Here is a 9,892-nt window from a genome sequence, read left to right as displayed (position 1 = left end):
TATATATATATATATAATTACATTTACTGAATAATTTTTTTTAAATTACCTCCATTTTGTGAGCAATTACTAGCCAAACAATGGGTAGCTAAGGTATTACTATAGGTAATCTAAGGGATTTAGGTAAAGAAAGAAGAGTTAAAAGAAAGGAAGAAGATTAAGTGTGTTTGGATTTGTTTTTATTGTCTCTTGGGCTTGAATGATAGGAAGTCTTCGAGGTAAGATATCAATTGAGTATTTTTTGTATAAATTGAGTTTTAACCTAATAATTATATATAATTTAACTAATTTTTTCAAGATGAGCATAGTGAAACAATTCATCGTTAGACTAACCTAATACTTGAAGAGATGTATAATTACTAAAATAAGGAGCAAACCATCCATAAGTCTAATATTGTCAATTACTTAGAAGTAAAAACTATCTACTACGTATTTGCAATTAGAATTTTATTCATATTCAACATATTTTGAATTTGACAACAATGTTTAAATCATATGGAAATAAAAATTTGTTCAATATGACTTCATAATATTTTTATAAGAAAATACATAATAAATAAAAAATGTGAAATATGCAAGATGCAATGTATTTGTGATGCATGTTAGAACAGTTGATCGTTAAAACAAAAATTGATGCTAAGAAAAATACGAGTAAAAAATCACCATTACAGCTAAAGATGGATCATGAAAATGTCAAGTTATTTTATGATAAGCAAGTAATAATGATGATGACCTACATAAGGGAAAGACAAATTTTTAACAAGATAAGCCTTAATAAGCAAAATAAATGAATTCTCGACTCTTGATGTTGAAGTTAGACTGATCTAGATGGTATTGAGAAGTAGTTGATAATTACAATATTGTAGTGACCATACTTCATCAATAGCTATTATGAACTTGCTACTGCCGAGTGGCTTTTGATGATTATGATAGTATTCTAGCAAAATTTTATCCAAGATTATTAAAGCCGACAGGCTCGGTGATGAATTAATGAATTAAATAGGTTAAAGCCTATACAAATATCATATGTTATTTTAAGATAAATAATACTGAGAATATGATGAAAATTGGAAATTTAAACAAACTTATATATGAAATAATCTAGTATGGTGCATTTAAGAATTTGATTATGAACAGTTGTAAATATTTCTAGAAATTTATTATACTTAATACATATCATAATATTTTCTTTACCTAAGCACTTAAAATATATTTATTTAATATTATTATTGCACTAAACTAATTAAAACTATAAATATAAATACTCATGTTAATCCTAAATTATCATGTATGTTATTTACTTTTTATATATTTGAAGTTAATTTTAGTATAATTTATTTCATTGAGGATGGAGCTTACCACGTTATAACTATAATCTTCAGGGAAGTGAAAGAAGTAATTTGATTAGTAGTTAGCTAAATTGTTTATCTATATATAATACTTTTGATTGCACATTTTTTAGTGTTTATAGAAGACAGTTGTGTATGATGTGAATAAGTGTTTTTGGTAAGTAAGCCTTTGTAGATAAGAGTTTCTTTTAGAAGCTTTATATTTTATTTGATAATTATGCTATACATGCTTCCATATTATTATCTGTTAATAAGTATTAAAAGAGTTGGAAGGTAAGTGTATGTTTATAGATAATTTAGAGGAACTTTTTTTTGCCCACTTAATCTAGATGAGTACAAGTTAGGATGTGTGTTGGTGGAAGTCTTCTGTTAAGCATTTGGTCGATTAAAAAGGGAGCCAATTAGAATGGGATACATTGTACTTAATGTACTCAACATAAAAGTAGTATTATAAAATGCCAGGAAAAGAGTTTAATTATTAAGAAAGAAAATACAGTAGATACAAAATGTTTCACTCATATAGATCTATGAGGCTTCACTCACCCATTAAATTAACTCAAGTTCTTATGGCATTTGGTTAATCACTCACCAAGCTAAGATACATCTAAATCATTCATTCGGGACATTGATACTATCTCAAAATCCCTTCATAGGCCTTATAGTTATAAACATAAAATTGATGGAGGTGACAGAGATTGGAATAAATAAGGGTGGGTGCATGGGGGAGGGTAGGTTTAACTAGACGTTACATTAACAATCAAGCACTACCATAAATGACTGTCATCATTCTCACATATGAAACCAGCACCAAGTCTCATGTTTAGTGAACCACTTCCCAATTATGGTAGATTGACGCTTGTCATATGTCATTGTTTTAGATGAGACATTGAGAAAATCATGCTAATAGTGATTTGGTTTGGCATAATGAATTGATAAGATACAGGTAAAGATTTACTTCTAACAGAAAGATATATATGATAATAAGGGATTCACTCAGTCAATACTATGTGACCCAAGTATCATTATGCTTGGAGAATCACTCAAGCAAGCAAGAAAAAGCTAGGCCTTTCATAGCCATAAACATGAAACTAAAGGTCTTGATTATGGATAAATGTAGGCTATGAAATAGTCGAGATAGTCAAGAGCTATCATATACGGTCATTTCATTACAAATTGATCAAAGCAAACAATCCTGATATGATAAATTGTATAGTTTTGGGCACACCTCTTTCATGGTCAATGTAAAGTAGAAATGGTACTCTCTTTTATAATTTTTGTTTTTCTAAGGAAACCAATCTTGCCTGCAATTAAAAACTAGTTCAAACCTTTCCGGATAAAAAATTTGCAACCAAGTTATTTCTTAAAATATGACAAAACATCTGCATAGTATAATAACTTAAGGAAGACATTGTCCACAAAAAAATAAACAAAGAAAAAAACAAGCTACCTGCTTAAACCATCCAGAATTTAGAACAAAAAGAAAAGTAACCTACATGCATATTTTTAAGTCATTATTTCAATTTCCATGGTTTGGTCACATTAAACCACCACCATCCAGCTATAAGACTAGATTTTTGGATTAACCTTATGAAAAGCAGAGCTAGACCTAAAAAGATTTGGGCATACCATAAAAAAATGATCTTAATCGATTAGAAAAACAGTTGGTCTGCTTAAACCATTCAGAATTAATAAACAAAAGAAAAACGACCTACTTGCATATTTTAAAATCATTATTTCAATTTTTACTTTAAGAAATCCATTTTCTATATTTAGCAATAACAATACCTAAGCTATGAATTGCATAGTTAAGGAAAGAGCAAGTATTAGTGTTGGATTCAAATCTGTTTGGTAGATCGTGCCCAAGGATTAGGGTGTTGGACAGAGGAGAGAGAGAGAGAGGAAGAGGAAGACTTGCACCGTAAAGGAGAATCGTGGTGCTCCAGGGCTCGTGGACCCATTTTATTCCACAAAACATAGATGTTACAAGTGGAAGGAGGCAAAAAGGGTCCTTTAATATGAAAGGGCCCTCGTATTTATAGATGACAGAAGGGTCAAAGAATAAATTATAATATTAGTCTTGCTATAAAAATGGTAGTATAGGATATTTTAGTCTTTTATATTGTTGCGTTCTACTAAAAGTTCCTCTGTCTGAGTCCTCAGCTGGGGTAAATGTCCTCCATCTGAGTCCTCCACCTGGGAGAAAAAGTCTTTCTCAGTCCTCCAATTAAGCAAAAAAGTACTTCGTCTGAGTCCTCCATCATGGGCAAAAGTCATTCGTCTGAGTCTTCCACCTAGAAGAGAAAGGTCTTTCGTCTGAGTCTTCCGTCGAGGAGTTGGGGGGGATGTCCTTCGTTTGAGACCTTCATTGGAGGGAATAGTCCTTCATCTGAGTCTTCTGTTGAGGGGAAAAAGACCTCCGTCAGAAGAAAAATCCTCCATTGGAGAAAAGGACGGTCAAGGGTAGCCAATTTAATGAATACATACAATAAATTATCTCGAAATCTGTGCAGACCATTTTTTAGTATGCATATTAAGTTTCTTAACTTTTTTGCTCATTGATGGCAACAACTGTGATAAAAATAAGAAAATTTATAAATCAAACATATTTTGAACGCATAATTTGTTAACGGTATTCCTTGTTAGGAGTTTTTCACGCTTAGTCCTGATGTCTTTGTCATTATCTACTGGATTTGTTATTCTGGTGTTTCTCTGTTGGAGGAATTGTTGGAGGAGAAGTTTTAAGATGATGGAAAAGTCGGTCATCAGAGAAAAAGTTCTCCATGGAAAAAAAGCGCTCCGTTGGAGGAAAAGTCGGTTGTCGGAGATAAAGTTCTCCGAAGGAGGAAAAGTCGGTTGTCGGAGGTAAGGTTCTCCATCAAAAGAAAAATCCTCCGTTGGAGGAGAATTCGGTAGAAGGTAGTCAATTAAACGGGAGCAAACTGTAGGTGTGATTCTGATGACGGTTCGAGTATAGTGACAGTTTCAGTCCATACATGAAGCCTCAAAGTTTTTCTTTTCTTGGAGGCGAGGTTGCAATAAAAATTGAAAAATCATAGGTACTGAAAAGATATTCTTTCCTTAGCCCAAGCTTTACTTAAATTTCTAACAGCTCTTTCATTGGCCTTTGATGAGTAGATGTTTTGAAAAGATATTTGTTTTAAGATAACTTAAGCATGACGTTTATTCAACTCAAATTCCACCCATCGTAGAGCTTTATTGTTGTCGGGTACTAGATTTTCTACACCCGTCGCGGATCTTATCCCTGTCGGGTGATAGATTTTTTTCTTACACCCCTCGCGGAACTTGTCGTTGTGGGGTGTTAGATTTTTTAAAACCCTCGCAAAGTTTGTCGTTGTCACGTATTAAAACTTTTTTTTGCACCCATTGTGAAGTTTGTCGCTGCTGGGTGATTTACTTTTGTACACACCTCGCGAATATTGTCGTTGTCGGGTGTTAGATTTTGTTTGCACTCATCACGAAGCTTATCGCTGTCGGGTGATAAATTTATTTGCACCCCTCGTGGAGCTTGTCGCTGCCGAGTGTTAGATTTTTTTTCACACCTTGCGGAGCTTGTCATTACCGAGTGATAGATTTTTTTTCACTCACCAAGGAGCTTGTCGATGCAGCATTATAGAAAATTTTAAACCAATCAAGGAGCTTGTCGATGTTGGGTGATAGATTTTTTTTGGCTCCCATCGAAGAGTTCGTTGTTGTCGGGTGATAGATTTTTTACACGCCTCACAGAGCTTGTCACTGCAGCGTGTTAGATTTTTTTTTGCACCACTTGTGGAGCTTGTCTCTGCCGAGTAAGGAATCATCTCTAAGCCCTTTTTACCGATCGAATGCTTGTGAAGTCGTTGTCGGTTGTTTGTTGCCCGGGTTCGATTTTCTCAAGTATTGAGTCATCACCAAAAAATTTAAACTTCTTGATCTCAACAAGTTTTAATCTTTGCTGGTTGTGAAGTGGCCGGCCAGAGAAGCAAGGTGGTCAGATGGCGAATCCGACGGACGGCGAGCCAATAGGCTGACAAATAAAACAATAAAACTTATGATTAGATAGACAAAGAATATGGTGGTATGCACTCAAAAAAAACAATTTATATTTGTATATTTATGAATACATAACAATTAAGTAGCAAGTAAATCATATCGGATTTCTATTAACGTTTGCCAGACCATCGGTTTAGACAAAATAAAGCCCCAAATTCAGAGAAAATTTTACATCCGGAGTCCGGACGCAGCCCTGCCTGCGGACTTCCAATAATATGTTGTCATGTGGAGGTTATTGTGGAGGTTATTGTGGGGATTATTGTGGCATTATTGGAGTTAATTTTGCAAGAGGTTATTGCAGGGGATTATTGTGGCCTTATTGAAGTTAATGCCCCAATAACCATCTCAATTAATAACCTCCGCGGTTCCACTACAATAACTTTCGCAGTTTCACTTTATTATTTTTTTAGGTGGGCCCGATATAATACATATGGCAGAATATTACTGTAGTCCGCACGTAGAACTGCGTCCGCACTCTGGATGTAATATTTTCTCCAAATTCATGTGTCTCGTACAGGTGCTTCTCGCCAGCAAAGAAGAGTTGATAAGTTATCTCTCTCCACGGTTTTGGTTAGAAGAGAAGCTACTAAGTTGTAGGCTTCCCCGTGGCTGTCGGCTGGCTGAAAGCAGTCGGACTAGAGAGATCCGGCTCGTGACAGAAGGAATGGTTGGAGGCCGGTCTGCAAAAATTGATTGCGTGGGGAGATATCTGGCTCACGTCGTATAACATTGGGGGCCGGCCTTTTTTTTTTTTTTTTTTTTGACATCTGCTGTACATTCCAAATTCTTCAAAGAAATTTGAGGATTTTGGAGGGGCCACATGTCCACTTCCTTTGTTACCTTCAGAAATGGTTTCAGCGGCTGGCTTGCTTTCAACATAGTCGATCCAAGAGGACAAGGATGATCCATTGACTATACTGCAGGTTCAAACATTTCAGGCCTTTGCATACAAACTCTTTTTAGTGACTTTTTTAACGCCAAAGCCACCGCAATTGCTTCCAACTTGTTTTATCGCTAATTGGCTTTTTAACAAAATTGCTCACCGGTGAATTATTTGCTTTAGGTGGATGAGCAGTCTCTAGATCTCCAATGATTGTTCACTGAATTTTGTTCCAACATATGGGCAACCTTAAGATCTTCAAGACCATTAGCAGTCTCTTGTAATGATGCTTCCGTAACTGATAAAGAAGGTAACATGGTATCTACTATCATGCTTTTAGCAACTTCTTTAGACAACATTTGCCTATATATTTCAGCAGCTCTTGAAGCATACTTTGTCTCAATTTTACCACCAGCTGTCCAACCATGTTGCTTAAAGAAAACAAGTGCACAATTGTTGCCGCCGAAAGCCATCATTCTAAGTTGCGCAGGATTCCATGAATCCAAATTAGTTGACATCGAAAAATAATGGGCGCCGGCCGATGGAAATAAAGGCCAGTCGACCGAGGGGTGGTCGGCCGCTAAGTGACGGTCAATCGGCGAGGTGGTAGACCGTCGTTCGGTGGGCCGGTGAGGCTGCCGTGTGGTGAAAACATCCATGTGATGGTGACAGGATACGATCGGTAAAACCTTCACGCTTCAGCGACTGGCTCATCATTTATTTGCCAAAACTACCTCCCTGTTCTACCACTTGTTCATGGTTCAAGATGTGTACTTGTTGCTCAGAGGAGTGATTCTGAGCAATGGGCCTTTGCGCGACAGAGAAATGCGAAATGCCTTTGAGAACGTGTCGGGCATAGATATGCTGCATGGGATGACGCGCGGCAGATAAGGATGACTGAGGGCGGCTGGCGAAGTGGCGGCCAAATGAGGTGAGACAGCAGCTGCGGGAGAAAGGCCGGTCGGTTGGGCGGCCGGTGTAGGAGAACTTTGCTCGGTAGAAAAAACCGACCAGGAGACAGCCGGTATAGGGGAATTTAATGCGCGATAGAATGAAAAATTGCAGGAGGGCGGCTCCCGTGCGAAGGAGGCACCCGAATTGACGTCGATCGGTGGGCAAAATGTTCGCTGTTTTGATTGAAGAAATTGAAGCGGACCTGCTCCAGCTCGTCTCTCCGCTGGACATCTTTGCCAATGGGAGTATTGCTCTCGGGTCGGAGGTTGTGTGTTTCAGAATTGAAGATCGTTTTGGTGGGGTCGATAGGTTGGGATTTGCATACGGGAATAGCGTTGGAGATCTTTAGATATGAGAACAGAGAGTATGCCTGGATATGTGGGAGGATAACTAATTGATGTGCAAAATCGCCGGCAGTGTTCTTGATTGTTTTTCTCAAATGACATGATTTGCGCTCATGTTGGATTCAAATAAGTCCGGTGATCGTGCCCAAAAAGAATGAGAGAGAGACAGGAAGTGGAACACTTTCTCCCTAAGGGTAAATCGGGTTGTTCCGAAGCTCATGGACCATTTTATTTCACAGAACATAAATGTTATAAGTGGAAGGAATCAAATGGGTTCTTTTACCTGAAAGGACCCTCCTATTTATAGAGGACGGGAGGACGAAAAATTAAATTATAATATTACTTCACATTTAAAAGAATAGTGCATAATATTTCAATTTTTTGTATTGTTTTGTTCTGCTAGAAAGTCCTCCGTCTGAGTCCTCCGCTTGGGAGAAAACTCCTTCGTTGTCTGAGTCCTTCGTAGAGGGAAAAATCCTTTGTTTGAGTCTTCCGTCTAGAAAATAGTTTGAGTCTTCCGTCTGGAAAATAAGTCCTCTATTGGAAGAAAAATTATCCGTTGGAGGAAAAGTTGGCTAAGAGACTTTAAAACCTCATAATTGTAGCATCAATATTATCTCTAGACAAAAATTTTCCAATGTAAAATAAAGTCCGGATCCCATTGTAGGATTATAAAGCCTCATTAAACATGCAAATAACATAAGTTCACCCTCATCGAGCAATTGGATCAAAATTATCTAAAAAAAAGATTTCTATTTTGTGAAAGAACAATGCCAAATAAAGTATTATGAGTTTTTCAATACAACTATGGTTTTAAATCAGAAAGATGAACGTCAAATATGATATTTAGACTTACATTGACAATTTCAGGCTTATATTCAATTACGGCTTGTCCTTGAAGTGGCGAAACCATGATGTTTTCAACGCCTTCCTTGGCTCCCAGTACTGATTCTATTGAAACTGCACATGAAGCACAAGACATGCCCCCAATTTTCAGCACGATCTTTCTGGTTTTGAAACCATCAATCTGAGCAGACTGAGCTATATTAATAGTCGCGTTCTCTGAAGGTTGCAGGAGTGGCTCTATGAGACTACCTTTTCCACTTAAATCCATTTCTTCTCTCAATCTTTTCAAGCAAAAAGGATGAAATGAAAAAATAAGTAATCGAATAAAAATTTAATCCAAAAAGCCAAGCAGACCCTAAACAGAGAAAAAAAATTAATGGCATACAAAGATAAAAGACCATATTTGAAAAAAAAAAAACCATATATTTTCAAAAACAGTAACGCAAAAGGCATTTTAGTTCTGGATTGAAACATTAATCAGACCAATAGGAAGAGATTTATATCGAATAGAATGTAATTTTCAAGGATGCTCTAATTCAGTTGCAATTTTTACATAGCAGATGACCATATGCCCTGTAGCAAAAAAACTATCAACAAAAATAAGAAGAAATTCTTATGGCAAGCAAAGGTAAACTTTAGAATCTGCGATCCGACAGCTGCCGCAAATCCCAAAGGAGCAAACAAAATAAGAAGGCCGGCTCAAAACTCACCCGAGTCCTGATCCTCGAACTTACCAATACTTGGAACTTCTACTGTCGGCTGTGATTCGAAATCTGAAATACGACTAGGGTTTTCTGACCAATTATGAAGTACAGTAGCTAGGTTTGGCACCATAAGCTGGAGTTCAAAAAGAAGAAAAGTTGGGAGAAAGAAGAGGACGATGATGAGGACACGAATCACACGATAGCCTTTGTTTGTTCGTGGTCGCACCAATAAGCCGTTCTTTTTTAAGTGCGCGCCTTCTTTTCTTTTTCTTATCTTTTATAACTTTTTTTAAATTTGAAAGTCCAACGTCTCCTGCACGGACCAAGCCCTGAATCTATGCGGGAATCATTGCCTGCCGTTCGATGAGCGACGAACGTTTCGATGAGGACGCTGCTATGCGAGTAATCGCACGTCTGCCGTGGGTTATCGACCGAGTTCCGGATTGAAACAAAACGAAATGTGGGAGAGTTATTTTTTCTTAGAATATCGAGTTCCAAAAATACAATGAATATTACAAATTTGATTTTATTTTTTAAACAGTTTATCAACTCGAAAATGCGGCATTAATTGAAAAAGGGCGATTTTTAAATGCAACTGGTTTGAAGATTAATTTATTAATATCAAAACATTAAAAACAATTTTAAAAGGGCGAAGTTTTATAATTGATGTTTAAAAAACAAGCATATATTATGATGATTAACAACACATAATATGTATTTTAGATATAAGCAAAAGATTATTTATATTTAAGTTAAAATTTGCTT

At 36.5% G+C, this 9,892-nt stretch overlaps 1 protein-coding gene and 1 long non-coding RNA gene across 4 annotated transcripts in view; one reads left to right on the top strand and one right to left on the bottom strand.

The window, feature by feature from the left end:
- LOC110028126 overlaps nucleotides 1–6,772 on the top strand; it is an 8,667-nt gene extending 1,895 nt beyond the window's left edge. The window contains exons 2-3 of the long non-coding RNA XR_002294408.1: nucleotides 6,463–6,589; nucleotides 6,695–6,772. This is a non-coding gene — a long non-coding RNA (uncharacterized LOC110028126). The remainder of the gene's footprint in view (nucleotides 1–6,462; nucleotides 6,590–6,694) is intronic.
- The window catches only part of LOC110028125 (probable copper-transporting ATPase HMA5), a 48,296-nt gene extending 38,827 nt beyond the window's left edge, over nucleotides 1–9,469 (bottom strand). The window contains exons 1-2 of one of the 3 annotated variants that reach the window (XM_020729857.1): nucleotides 9,134–9,469; nucleotides 8,434–8,704 (exon numbers count right to left, since the gene is read on the bottom strand). In XM_020729857.1, the coding sequence (XP_020585516.1) occupies nucleotides 8,434–8,691 (258 nt within the window). In that variant the 5' untranslated portion in view covers nucleotides 8,692–8,704; nucleotides 9,134–9,469. Of the gene's footprint in view, nucleotides 1–4,955; nucleotides 5,374–5,844; nucleotides 5,948–8,433; nucleotides 8,705–9,133 lie in introns of those variants that run through there. The other 2 variants (XM_020729855.1, XM_020729858.1) reach the window with 2 other exon arrangements.
- Between the last annotated feature and the right edge of the window lie 423 nt (nucleotides 9,470–9,892).

This window comes from Phalaenopsis equestris, unplaced genomic scaffold (assembly GCF_001263595.1).
Source record: "Phalaenopsis equestris unplaced genomic scaffold, ASM126359v1 Scaffold000490, whole genome shotgun sequence".
In the NCBI taxonomy this organism is placed as follows: domain Eukaryota; kingdom Viridiplantae; phylum Streptophyta; class Magnoliopsida; order Asparagales; family Orchidaceae; genus Phalaenopsis; species Phalaenopsis equestris.
Note: the sequence above shows the minus strand (reverse complement) of the source record. Positions and strands in the feature narration are given on the sequence as shown.